This window comes from Salmo salar, chromosome ssa10 (genome assembly GCF_905237065.1).
Source record: "Salmo salar chromosome ssa10, Ssal_v3.1, whole genome shotgun sequence".
Taxonomy (NCBI): Eukaryota; Metazoa; Chordata; class Actinopteri; order Salmoniformes; family Salmonidae; genus Salmo; species Salmo salar.
In genome coordinates this window covers 55,568,859-55,583,283 of record NC_059451.1, presented here as the reverse complement: position 1 = coordinate 55,583,283, position 14,425 = coordinate 55,568,859, and the positions used below count along the sequence as shown (strand labels likewise).

The 14,425-nt window shown below is 42.9% G+C and overlaps 1 protein-coding gene across 1 annotated transcript in view; it reads right to left on the bottom strand.

The window, feature by feature from the left end:
• LOC106594307 (sushi, nidogen and EGF-like domain-containing protein 1) overlaps positions 1–14,425 on the bottom strand; it is a 243,836-nt gene that overhangs the window by 211,347 nt on the left and 18,064 nt on the right. Inside the window, exons 2-4 of the mRNA XM_045687965.1 lie at positions 13,854–14,141; positions 13,113–13,253; positions 6,148–6,310 (exon numbers count right to left, since the gene is read on the bottom strand). Coding sequence (XP_045543921.1) covers positions 6,148–6,310; positions 13,113–13,253; positions 13,854–14,141 — 592 coding nt within the window. The remainder of the gene's footprint in view (positions 1–6,147; positions 6,311–13,112; positions 13,254–13,853; positions 14,142–14,425) is intronic.

The window sequence follows — 14,425 nt, the reverse complement described above, 5'->3', positions numbered from 1 at the left end:
ACAGAACAGTTAGTTAGTGAGGAGACACAGAACAGTTAGTTAGTGAGGAGAGACAGAACAGTCAGTTAGTGAGGAGAGACAGAACAGTTAGTTAGTGAGGAGAGACAGAACAGGTAGTTAGTGAGGAGAGACAGAACAGTTAGTTAGTGAGGAGAGACAGAACAGTTAGTTAGTGAGGAGAGAGAACAGTTAGTTAGTGATGAGAGACAGAACAATTAGTTTGTGTGGAGAGAGAACAGTTAGTTAGTGAGGAGAGACAACAGTTAGTTAGTGAGGAGGAGAGACAGAGCAGTTAGTTAGTGAGGAGGAGAGACAGAGCAGTTAGTTAGTGAAGAGAGAGAACAGTTAGTTAGTGAGGAGAGACAGAACAATTAGTTAGTGATGAGAGACAGAACAGTTAGTTAGTGAGGAGACACAGAACAGTTAGTTAGTGAGGGGAGAGAACAGTTAGTTAGTGAGGAGAGACAGAACAGTTAGTTAGTGAGGAGAGACAGAACAGTTAGTTAGTGAGGAGAGACAGAACAGTCAGTTAGTGAGGAGAGACAGAACAGTTAGTTAGTGAGGAGAGACAGAACAGTTAGTTAGTGAGGAGAGACAAACAGTTAGTTCGTGAGGAGAGACAGAACAGTTAGTTTGTGAGGAGAGAGAACAGTTAGTTAGTGAGGAGAGACAGAACAGTTAGTAAGTGAGGAGGAGAGACAGAACAGTTAGTTAGTTAATGAGGAGAGACAGAACAGTTAGATATTGAGGAGAGACAGAACATTTAGTTAGTGAGGAGAGACATACCAGTTAGTTAGTGATGAGAGACAGAACAGTTAGTTAGTGAGGAGACACAGAACAGTTAGTTAGTGAGGAGAGAAAACAGTTAGTTAGTGAGGAGAGACAGAACAGTTAGTTAGTGAGGAGAGACAGAACAGTTAGTTAGTGAGGAGAGACAGAACAGTTAGTTAGTGAGGAGAGACAGAACAGTTAGTTAGTGAAGAGAGACAGAACAGTTAGTTAGTGAGGAGAGACAGAACAGTTAGTTAGTGAGGAGAGACAACAGTTAGTTAGTGAGGAGAGACAGAACAGTTAGTAAGTGAGGAGGAGAGACAGAACAGATAGTTAGTTAATGAGGACAGACAGAACAGTTCGATATTGAGGAGAGACAGAACATTTAGTTAGTGAGGAGAGACATACCAGTTAGTTAGTGATGAGAGACAGAACAGTTAGTTAGTGAGGAGAAACAGAACAGTTAGTTAGTGAGGAGAGAAAACAGTTAGTTAGTGAGGAGAGACAGAACAGTTAGTTAGTGAGGAGAGACAGAACAGTTAGTTAGTGAGGAGAGACAGAACAGTTAGTTAGTGAAGAGAGACAGAACAGTTAGTTCGTGAGGAGAGACAGAACAGTTAGTTCGTGAGGAGAGACAGAACAGTTAGTTAGTGAGGAGAGACAGAACAGTTAGTTAGTGAGGAGAGACAGAACAGTTAGTTAGTGAGGAGAGACATAACAGTTAGTTAGTGAGGAGAGACAACAGTTAGTTAGCGAGGAGAGACAGAACAGTTCGTTTGTGAGGAGAGAGAACAGTTAGTTAGTGAGGAGAGACAGAACAGTTAGTTAGTGAGGAGAGACAGAAGAGTTAGTTAGTGAGGAGAGACAGAACAGTTAGTTAGTGAGGAGAGACATAACAGTTAGTTAGTGAGGAGAGAGAACAGTTAGTTAGTGAGGAGAGACAGAACAATTAGTTAGTTAGGAGGAGAGACAGATCAGTTAGTTAGTGAGAAGGAGAGACAGAACAGTTAGTTAGTGAGGATGAGAGACAGAACAGTTAGTTAGTGAGGGGAGGAAGAACAGTTAGTTAGTGTGTAGAGACAGAACAGTTAGTTAGTGAGGAGGAGAGACAGAACAGTTAGTTAGTGAGGAGAGACAGAACAGTTAGTTAGTGAGGGGAGGAAGAACAGTTAGTTAGTGAGGAGAGAAAACAGTTAGTTAGTGAGGAGAGACAGAACAGTTAGTTAGTGAGGAGAGACATAACAGTTAGTTAGTGAGGAGGAGAGACAGAACAGTTAGTTAGTGATGAGAGACAGAACAGTTAGTTAGTGATGAGAGACATAACAGTTAGTTAGTTAGTTAGTTAGGAGAGACAGAACAGTTAGTTAGTGAGGAGAGACATAAAAGTTAGTTAGTTAGGAGGAGGGACAGAACAGTTAGTTAGTGATGAGAGACAGAACAGTTAGTTAGTGAGGGGAGACAGAACAGTTAGTTAGTGAGGAGCGACAGAACAGTTAGTGAGGAGAGACAGAACAGTTAGTTAGTGAGGAGGAGAGATAGAACAGTTAGTTAGTGAGGAGAGACAGAACAGTTAGTTAGTGAGGAGAGACAGAACAATTAGTTAGTGAGGAGAGACAACAGTTAGTTAGTGAGGAGAGACAGAACAGTTAGTTAGTGAGGAGAGACATAACAGTTAGTTAGTGAGGAGGAGAGACAGAACAGTTAGTTAGTGAGGAGGAGAGACAGAACAGTTAGTTAGTTAGTGAGGAGGAGGGACAGAACAGTTAGTTAGTTATGAGATACAGAACAGTTAGTTAGTGAGGAGGAGAGACAGAAAATTAGTTAGTGAGGAGGAGAGACAGAACAGTTAGTTAGTTAGTGAGGAGGAGGGACAGAACAGTTAGTTAGTGATGAGAGACATAACAGTTAGTTAGTGAGGAGGACAGATAGAACAGTTAGTTAGTGATGAGAGACATAACAGTTAGTTAGTGAGGAGAGACAGAACAGTTAGTTAGTGAGGAGAGACATAACAGTTAGTTAGTTAGGAGGAGGGACAGAACAGTTAGTTAGTGATGAGAGACAGAACAGTTAGTTAGTGAGGGGAGACAGAACAGTTAGTTAGTGAGGAGTGACAGAACAGTTAGTGAGGAGAGACAGAACAGCTAGTTAGTGAGGAGGAGAGACAGAACAGTTAGTTAGTGAGGAGAGACAGAACAATTAGTTAGTGAGGACAGACAACAGTTAGTTAGTGAGGAGAGATAGAACAGTTAGTTAGTGAGGAGGAGAGTCAGAACAGTTAGTTAGTGAGGAGGAGAGTCAGAACAGTTAGTTAGTGAGGAGAGACTGAACAGTTAGTTCGTTTTGGGAGGAAGAACAGTTAGTTAGTGAGGAGAGAGAACAGTTAGTTAGTGAGGAGAGACAGAACAGTTAGTTAGTGAGGAGGAGAGACAGAACAGTTAGTTAGTTAATGAGGAGAGACAGAACAGTTAGTTATTGAGGAGAGACAGAACATTTAGTTAGTGAGGAGAGACATACCAGTTAGTTAGTGAGGAGGAGAGACATAACAGTTAGTTAGTGAGGAGAGACAGAACAGTTAGTTAGTGAGGAGGAGAGACAGAACAGTTAGTTGGTGAGGAGAGACAGAAAAGTTAATTAGTGAGGAGAGACAGAACAGTTAGTTATTGAGGAGAGACAGAACAGTTAGTTAGTGAGGAGAGACAGAACAGTTAGTTAGTGAGGAGAGACATAACAGTTAGTTAGTGAGGAGAGACAACAGTTAGTTAGCGAGGAGAGACAGAACAGTTCGTTTGTGAGGAGAGAGAACAGTTAGTTAGTGAGGAGAGACAGAACAGTTAGTTAGTGAGGAGAGACAGAAGAGTTAGTTAGTGAGGAGAGACAGAACAGTTAGTTAGTGAGGAGAGACATAACAGTTAGTTAGTGAGGAGAGAGAACAGTTAGTTAGTGAGGAGAGACAGAACAATTAGTTAGTTAGGAGGAGAGACAGATCAGTTAGTTAGTGAGAAGGAGAGACAGAACAGTTAGTTAGTGAGGATGAGAGACAGAACAGTTAGTTAGTGAGGGGAGGAAGAACAGTTAGTTAGTGTGTAGAGACAGAACAGTTAGTTAGTGAGGAGGAGAGACAGAACAGTTAGTTAGTGAGGAGAGACAGAACAGTTAGTTAGTGAGGGGAGGAAGAACAGTTAGTTAGTGAGGAGAGAAAACAGTTAGTTAGTGAGGAGAGACAGAACAGTTAGTTAGTGAGGAGAGACATAACAGTTAGTTAGTGAGGAGGAGAGACAGAACAGTTAGTTAGTGATGAGAGACAGAACAGTTAGTTAGTGATGAGAGACATAACAGTTAGTTAGTTAGTTAGTTAGGAGAGACAGAACAGTTAGTTAGTGAGGAGAGACATAACAGTTAGTTAGTTAGGAGGAGGGACAGAACAGTTAGTTAGTGATGAGAGACAGAACAGTTAGTTAGTGAGGGGAGACAGAACAGTTAGTTAGTGAGGAGCGACAGAACAGTTAGTGAGGAGAGACAGAACAGTTAGTTAGTGAGGAGGAGAGATAGAACAGTTAGTTAGTGAGGAGAGACAGAACAGTTAGTTAGTGAGGAGAGACAGAACAATTAGTTAGTGAGGAGAGACAACAGTTAGTTAGTGAGGAGAGACAGAACAGTTAGTTAGTGAGGAGAGACATAACAGTTAGTTAGTGAGGAGGAGAGACAGAACAGTTAGTTAGTGAGGAGGAGAGACAGAACAGTTAGTTAGTTAGTGAGGAGGAGGGACAGAACAGTTAGTTAGTTATGAGATACAGAACAGTTAGTTAGTGAGGAGGAGAGACAGAAAATTAGTTAGTGAGGAGGAGAGACAGAACAGTTAGTTAGTTAGTGAGGAGGAGGGACAGAACAGTTAGTTAGTGATGAGAGACATAACAGTTAGTTAGTGAGGAGGACAGATAGAACAGTTAGTTAGTGATGAGAGACATAACAGTTAGTTAGTGAGGAGAGACAGAACAGTTAGTTAGTGAGGAGAGACATAACAGTTAGTTAGTTAGGAGGAGGGACAGAACAGTTAGTTAGTGATGAGAGACAGAACAGTTAGTTAGTGAGGGGAGACAGAACAGTTAGTTAGTGCGGAGTGACAGAACAGTTAGTGAGGAGAGACAGAACAGCTAGTTAGTGAGGAGGAGAGACAGAACAGTTAGTTAGTGAGGAGAGACAGAACAATTAGTTAGTGAGGACAGACAACAGTTAGTTAGTGAGGAGAGATAGAACAGTTAGTTAGTGAGTAGGAGAGTCAGAACAGTTAGTTAGTGAGGAGGAGAGTCAGAACAGTTAGTTAGTGAGGAGAGACTGAACAGTTAGTTCGTTTTGGGAGGAAGAACAGTTAGTTAGTGAGGAGAGAGAACAGTTAGTTAGTGAGGAGAGACAGAACAGTTAGTTAGTGAGGAGGAGAGACAGAACAGTTAGTTAGTTAATGAGGAGAGACAGAACAGTTAGTTATTGAGGAGAGACAGAACATTTAGTTAGTGAGGAGAGACATACCAGTTAGTTAGTGAGGAGGAGAGACATAACAGTTAGTTAGTGAGGAGAGACAGAACAGTTAGTTAGTGAGGAGGAGAGACAGAACAGTTAGTTGGTGAGGAGAGACAGAAAAGTTAATTAGTGAGGAGAGACAGAACAGTTAGTTATTGAGGAGAGACAGAACAGTTAGTTAGTGAGGAGAGACAGAACATTTAGTTAGTGAGGAGGAGAGACAGAACAGTTAGTTAGTGAGGAGAGACAGAACAGTTAGTTAGTGAGGAGAGACAGAACAGTTAGTTAGTGAGGAGAGACAGAACAATTAGTTAGTGAGGAGAGACAGAACAGTTAGTTAGTGAGGAGAGACAGAACAGTTAGTTAGTGAGGAGGAGAGAACAGTTAGTTAGTGAGGAGAGAGAACAGTTAGTTAGTGATGAGAGACAGAACAGTTAGTTAGTGAGGAGAGACAGAACAGTTAGTTAGTGAGGAGAGACAGAACAGTTAGTTAGTGAGGAGAGACAGAACAGTTAGTTAGTGAGGAGAGACAGAACAGTTAGTAAGTGAGGAGAGACAACAGTTAGTTAGTGAGGAGGAGAGACAGAACAGTTAGTTAGTGAGGAGAGACAGAACAGTTAGTTAGTGAGGAGAGAGAACAGTTAGTTACTGTGTTAGTTTTTGTTAGTTTTTGAGAAGGACAGATTGATGCAAGAGGTTGATGTTTGTTTCATTCAACATTCTTCTCTCAGAACCATTTTCCCTTTAGAAAAGGCCTTATCAAATCAAAATGAATTGCATTTAACAAAGTCCGAACACACTTTACGGAAAGGAAAAAATGTAGAATAGTAATTATTAATAAATGTCCCTCCTCGATCTTACCTGAGTCGTTGCAGCCACCCACCTCCACCTGTGCATTGTCGATCCGGAACACCCATCTCCCGGGGCAACCCACGTTGGTGGTTCCCTCCAAATCCACCATGTCATCAGTACGAGACCCGGGGATGTTAAAGTAACGTTTCCCGTCGCCAGCGTTAAAACCTGCCTAGGAGGAGAGACACAGTTTAGAGTGACTGTGAGGAGACCACACTTAATCTGTATTTTTACCTCCCTTTGTTGTCCACCAGTTTTAACCAGGGCCCATAATATTACGGTAAATTCTCGATGGCTAGCCAATGGCATGTTGTCTGAGAATTTTAATTCCATCTGAAACTGCAATCTCTCAAATCTCCCAGTCCCCAACAGGTCCACATCCTTTTGAAGAGTTCTATCGTTTTCTCATGGGCACATTAAAATCAAATGAAATCGAGCCGAATACAGCTGGTGTTGACCTTACTTCTCAACATTGCAGAGTTTAAATATAAAACATAAAATAATCTCAGCAAAAAAATAAGCTTCCCTTTTTCAGGACCCTGTCTTTCAAAGATAATTCGTAAAAATCCAAATAACTTCACAGATCTTCTTTGTAAAGGGTTTAACCACTGTTTCCCATGCTTGTTCAATGAACCATAATCAATTAATGAACATGCACCTGTGGAACGGTCGTTAAGACACTAACAGCTTACAGACGGTAGGCAATTAAGGTCCCAGTTATGAAAACTTAGGACACTAAAGAGGCCTTTCTACTGACTCACCAAAAGAAAGATGCCCAGGGTCATGCAAGGAGGCATGAGAACAGCAGATGTGGCCAGGGCAATAAATTGCAATGTTCGTACTGTGAGATGACTAAGACAGCGCTACAGGGAGACAGGACGGACAGCTGATCGTCCTCGCAGTGGCAGACCACGTGTAACAACACCTGCACAGGATCAGTACATCCGAACATCACACCTGCAGGACAGGTACAGGATGGCAACAACAACTGCCCGAGTTACACCAGGAATGCACAATCCCAGGCATCACTGGCAACAATGTCGCCTATGGGCACAAACCCACCGTCACAAAAAGTGCTCTTCACTGACGAGTCACGGTTTTGTCTCACCAGGTGTGATGGTCAGATTCGCGTTTATCATTGAAGGAATGAGCGTTACACCGAGGCCTGTACTCTGGAGCGCGATCGATTTGGAGGTGGAGGGTCCATCATGGTCTGGGGCAGTGTGTCACAGCATCATCGGACTGAGCTTGTTGTCATTGCAGGCAATCTCAACCCCCGAGCGTTACAGGGAACACATCCTCCTCCCTCATGTGGTACCCTTCCTGCAGGCTCATCCTGACATGACCCTCCAGCATGACAATGCAACCTGCCATACAGCTCGTTCTGTGAGTGATTTCCTGCAAGACAGGAATGTCAGTGTTCTGCCATGGCCAGCGTAGAGCCCGGATCTCAATCCCAGTGAGCACGTCTGTGACCTGTTGGATTGGTGGGTGAGGACTAGGGCCATTCCCCACAGAAATGTCCAGGAACTTACAGGTGCCTTGGTGGAAGAGTGGGGTAACATCTCACAGCAAGAACTGGCAAATCTAGTGCAGTCCATGAGGAGGAGATGCAGTACTTAATGTAGCTGGTGGACACACCAGATACTGACTGTTACTTTTGATTTTGACCCCCCCCCCCACACCTTTGTTCAGGGACACATTATTCCATTTATGTTAGTCACATGTCTGTGGAACTTGATCAGTTTATGTCTCAGTTGTTGAATCTGCTAAGTTTGCTGAAAATAAACGCAGTTGACAGTGAGAGGATGTTTTTTTTTTGTTGCTGAGTTTAGTAACACAGGAATGGAGTACCAGTACCAGATCAATGTGGAGCTATATACAGGGAGTACCAGATCAATGTGTAGCTATATACAGGGAGTACCAGATCAATGTGGAGCGGTACAAGGTATTTGAGGTAGATATGTACATGAAGGCAGGTGTCGTGTCTTTGGGGTACCATTAAACGGAAGATATGTTTATCAATTAGCTCCCTGTAATTATTATCACGCGATTAAACTGATTAATCGTTTAATTGTAATTAACTAGGAGATCGGGGCACCAAGGAGAATATTCAGATTACAAAGATATAATTTTCCTAATATAACTTTCCTGTACTATAATATTATATTCTATTATAGTATAGGCAGATTATCTTCTAGTTTAATTGGTGTATTTTACCTCTAGTCCAGTCTCATTCCAAACGTCGTAAATTGTTGTATCTGCACGAACCCAGTCTTTACTAAAGTCATCCATACATCAATTGTCTTAAAATCATTTATTTACTACACTAAGTAATTAACAGAAAAACATACAAACAGTCATTATCGTCACAAAGGATTGGTATCGGAATGTGCCCTACTGGCTAAACAGGCAGGTCGGCCTGTTGAACAATGGATCATAAAAGGTCGGCTGAGAAGTTACACAGGGTTCATTAATATTTACAATTGACAATTGAAGGCTCACTCATTCGGGAACAATTGCAATCAATATATATTTACGCTCAGTGTGTCGTTCTGATTCTTGTTGGAGAGTAGTTCTGTTGGGGAGTTTTGTCCGCCTTCTCTCTCTCTCTCTCTCGGTTAGAATGGATCTTTCAGAGCGACATTCATTAATGTCGTCATCGAATGGTTGGTTCGTTGGTCTTCGCGTTCAATGATATAATTTACTTAGCTGCAGACTAATAATTAATATCAAAGACTTGTTCTTATTCTGTCAGTATCGATAGTCTAAAAGTTAACCACGTGGTATGGTTCACTTTCAGTAGAGGAATTGGAAGGTAAAACCTATTAGCCAACGGAGTGTAGGCCTGGTCTGGGGAAATGTAAATCGGGGGGTGTTTTATAGTGCCGATAGAACAGCTTGTCAAATGACGCCTGGTCCGGTATGGTTCCCTGGGGCGTGCCTATGACTGAGTTAGATTTGGTTACAGAAATACAATTCTATCACATTACATCAGTACATAGCATCTCAATGTCTTACAAAAGCTTTATCCTTATTAATACATTCCATACACCCATATGAAGCAAGTCTTAAACTGAGTCTATTATATAAACAGTTTTATGGTAATATGGCTATATTGTCTCTTCTGAGTATCACAAAATGGTACCAAGCGGATCAGTTCGTAGCTGGATTCTTCACCAATCTTCCATACCTTCTCCAGAACACAAAATGTCGCTTGGCTCTCCAATTCTGTGAGTTGGAAGAATTTCCTGTGTCTCTCTATGGGCCATGTGGCCAGAGACTCTCCTGGAATTTTAGAGTTTTTACGACCCTTTACACACAGGGTCGATTGGGTGCAAAAGGGAGGGGTCAACTGTCCTCCCTGTACCAAAAGAGGCCAACGTCATGACACAGGGTAAAGTGACTAGGCATCAGGATAGATAATAATAAGGTATTTGAGGTAGATGTGTACATGAAGGCCAGGGTAAAGTGACTAGACATCAGGATAGATAATAATAAGGTATTTGAGGTAGATATGTACATGAAGGCAGGGTAGATAATAATAAGGTATTTGAGGTAGATATGTACATGAAGGCAGGGTAAAGTGACTAGGCATCAGGATAGATAATAATAAGGTATCTGAGGTAGATATGTACATGAAGGCAGGGTAAAGTGACTAGTCATCAGGACAGATAATAATAAGGTATTTGAGGTAGATGTGTACATGAAGGCCAGGGTAAAGTGACTAGACATCAGGATAGATAATAATAAGGTATTTGAGGTAGATATGTACATGAAGGCAGGGTAGATAATAATAAGGTATTTGAGGTAGATATGTACATGAAGGCAGGGTAAAGTGACTAGGCATCAGGATAGATAATAATAAGGTATCTGAGGTAGATATGTACATGAAGGCAGGGTAAAGTGACTAGTCATCAGGACAGATAATAATAAGAGTAAAATAAAGAACAGAGTAGCAGCAGCAGATGATGAGTGTAAACGTGTGTGGGTTTTGTGTGGGAGCACCCTCTGTAGTGTTGATGATATAGAGGTCCTGGATGTCAGGGAGCTGGGCCCCAGTGATGTACTGGGCTGTCCCCATCACCCTCTGTAGTGTTGATGATATAGAGGTCCTGGATGTCAGGGAGCTGGGCCCCAGTGATGTACTGGGCTGTCCCCATCACCCTCTGTAGTGTTGATGATATAGAGGTCCTGGATGTCAGGGAGCTGGGCCCCAGTGATGTACTGGGCTGTCCCCATCACCCTCTGTAGTGTTGATGATATAGAGGTCCTGGATGTCAGGGAGCTGGGCCACAGTGATGTACTGGGCTGTCCCCATCACCCTCTGTAGTGTTGATGATATAGAGGTCCTGGATGTCAGGGAGCTGGGCCCCAGTGATGTACTGGGCTGTCCCCATCACCCTCTGTAGTGTTGATGATATAGAGGTCCTGGATGTCAGGGAGCTGGGCCCCAGTGATGTACTGGGCTGTCCCCATCACCCTCTGTAGTGTTGATGATATAGAGGTCCTGGATGTCAGGGAGCTGGGCCCCAGTGATGTACTGGGCTGTCCCCATCACCCTCTGTAGTGTTGATGATATAGAGGTCCTGGATGTCAGGGAGCTGGGCCCCAGTGATGTACTGGGCTGTCCCCATCACCCTCTGTAGTGTTGATGATATAGAGGTCCTGGAAGTCAGGGAGCTGGGTCCCAGTGATGTACTGGGCTGTCCCCATCACCCTCTATAGTGTTGATTATATAGAGGTCCTGGATGTCAGGGAGCTGGGCCCCAGTGATGTACTGGGCTGTCCCCATCACCCTCTGTAGTGTTGATGATATAGAGGTCCTGGATGTCAGGGAGCTGGGCCCCAGTGATGTACTGGGCTGTCCGCATCACCCTCTGTCGTGCTTTGTGGTCAAGGCTGGTGCATTTGTCACTTTTTTGAGGATCCGAGGGCCCATGCCAAATATTTTCATACTCCTGAGGTGGAAAAGAGGCACTGCCGTTGCCCTCTTCATGACTGTGTGTGTGTGTGTGTGTGTGTGTGTGTGTGTGTGTGTGTGTGTGTGTGTGTGTGTGTGTGTGTGTGTGTGTGTGTGTGTGTGTGTGTGTGTGTGTGTGTGAGAGAACCATGTTAGATCCTTAGTGATGTGGATGGAGCTTGAAGCTCTCAACCCGCTCCACAACAGCCCTGTCAATGTGGTTGGGCGCTCTGGAGCAGATTTCATCAAGGATCTGTACTTTGCTCCGTTCATCTATCCCTCAATCCTGACTAGTCTCCCAGGCCCTGCCGTTGAAAAACATCCCCACAGCATGATGTTGCCACCACAATGCTTCACCGTAGAGATGGTGCCAGGTTTCCTCCAGACGTGATTCTCGGCATTCAAGCCAAAGAGTTCAATCTTGGTTTCATCAGACCAGAGAATGTTGTTTCTCACGGTCTGAGTCCTTAAGGTTCCTTTTGGCAAACTCCAAGCGGGCTGTCATGTGCTTTTTACTGAGGAGTGGCTTCTGTCTGGCCACTCTACTATAAAGGCCTGATTGGTGGAGTGCTGCAGAGATGGTTGTCCTTCTGGAAGGTTCTCCCATCTCCACAGAGGAACTCTGGAGCTCTGTTCCTGACCAAGGCCCTCTCCCCCGATTGCTCAGTTTGGCCTGGCGGCCAGCTCTAGGAAGATTCTTGATGCTTCCAAACTTATTCCATCTAAGAATTTGTGTTCATGGGACCTTCAATGCTGCAGAAATGTTTTGGTACTTTTTGCTACCCTTCCCCAGATCTGTGCAAAGACACAATCCTGTCTTGGGAGCTCTACGAACAATTCCTTCAACATCATGGCTTGGTTTTTGCTCTGACATGCACTGTCAACTCTGAGACCTTAGATTTGAATATACTGTACAAGAGGGGTTTAATAAATGCATTCTACAGAAGATAATGGTATAGGAAACCTACAAAATAATAACAAGAACCCCCTCTGCAGTTTAGAAAATGCTGTCATAATGCTGTGCTGATAAACATTTACAATACATGTTTAACAAGTGTGTGCCTTTCCAAATCATGTCCAAATAATTGAATTTGTCGTTATGGGGTATTATCATTATGGGCTATTGTGTGTAGATTGATGAGAAAAAATAAATCATTTAATCCATTTAAAAAAAAAAATTGGCTGTAAAGTAACAGAATGTGGAAAAAGGGAAGGGATCTGAATACTTTCTGAATGTCCATTGCTCGTGTTTCTTGGCCCAAGCAAGTCTCTTCTTCTTATTGGTGTCCTCTGAACAGTTAATGAACAGTTGATGTTGACATGTCTGTTACTTGAACTCTGTGAAGCATTTATTTGGGCTGCAATTTCTGAGGCTGGTAACCCAGTTTCATCGTAGCGCTTCATGGTTTTTGTGACTTCAAGTTCTTGAAATGTTCCGTATCGACTGACCTTCATGTCTTAAAGTAATGATAGACTGTCGTTTCTCTTTGCTTATTTGAGCTGTTCTTGCCATAATATGGACTTGGTCTTTTACCAAATAGGGCTATCTTCACAACTGATTGGCTCAAACACAATAAGAAGGAAAGAAATTCCACAAATTAACTTTTAACAAGGCACACCTATTAATTGAAATGCATTCCAGGTGACTACCTCATGAAGCTGGTTGAGAGATTGCCAAGAGTGTGCAAAACAGTCATCAAGACAAAGGGTGTCTACTATCTCAAATATAGCATATCTTTTGATTTGTTTTACACTTTTTTGGTTACTACAGGATTTCACATGTGTTATTTCATAGTTTTAATGTCTTCCCTACTATTCCACATATGAATGAGACATGGTTTGTGAGGACATCTAGCTATGTGAACATACCTGTAAACATTGTTTATGAGGACATATTTCTATGTGAACCTTTTTTTCACATGGTTTGTGAAGACATTTCTGATGGTTTGTGAGGACATCTCTGTGATACTACCTATAAACACGGTTTGTGAGGATTTCTCTGTGATCTTACCTGTGCAGCGATGCCTCCTAGCCCTGCCAGGTCTCCTCCACTGCTGGCATGCATGCCTGTAGTCCAGGTGATGTCATGATACTGGAAGATGGTGAAGGATAGCTCTCCGTTGGTGATCAGCACCAATTGGAATGTATTCACCTGCACAGAGGACAACTGGTTACATACAGTATGTTTAATATTAAACATTTTCATACGTCTCTTAAGAGTGTCCATGAAATGGCCAAAATGTAAGGTAAAATTTAACAAGAAAGGGGTGCTCTTCCTCTCCCCTATCAATCAACAATGAGTTTGGGGTGTTTTTCCTTCCCACTACTGCTTGGTTCTTGCGGACCCAGGCTGGGTTACTGTAAAGCACTGTTGATACTGTCACGACTTCCTCCGAAGTCGGTCCCTCTCCTTGTTCGGGCGACGTTCGGCGGTCGACGTCACCGGGTCTTCTAGCCATCGCCGATCCACTTTTCATTTTCCATTTGTTTTGTCTTGTCTTCCCACACACCTGGTTTCAATTCCATCAATTACATGTTGTGTATTTAACCCTCTGTTCCCCCCATGTCCTTGTCCGGTATTGTTTATTGTAAGTGCTTGTGCATGTTATGTCTGGTGTGCGTCGGGTTTTGTACCCATTTATTGATTGTTCTGTTTTCTGGTGGTTTTTATTATTTAACTGCGCCGTTGGAAACACAGTACGCACCCCTTACAGATACACAGTAAATACATTTGATAGGTTGAGAATCTTACTGGTGTGATGTCACTTCCTCCAAAGAAGGTGACTTTGTGCCACGTTGAGATGAGGATCCACGTCGCAGTGAATTCTGGGAACTCAGAGAAGTATCGTTTGACGTCAGCTGTGGCCCTCAAGAGGACAGACGGGTCTTTACTCTCCCGGTAGAAGACTTGCCCCGCCCGCCGGTTGTCCACGTCAGCCCAGAACGCTGCCACAACCCTCCGGTCTCCGGCGATGGGGAATGCCACTGGTGTGAACTGAGATACTTCTCTGAGGAACGAGACCAGACCATTGTTGTTCACCTGTTGGGAAGGAGAGGAGAAGGTAAAGTTAGACATTAATCACGTTTTCATCCACATTCTTTAATGCCAGTAAAGTCATAGCATATAAAAACAAAATCAACATGAGCTGTGATGGAAACAGGAAGTTTCAGTACAATTTTACAAATGCTGACAAATAATTAGTTTGTTCGACATAGTGGGATCTTTTTTGTGTCTGTAAATTTAATTATATGAGAAATGGAGGTGGAAAACACCTTTATGCTCAAATAGTGATATGATAACCATCACGTCGAAGTAAACGTGGA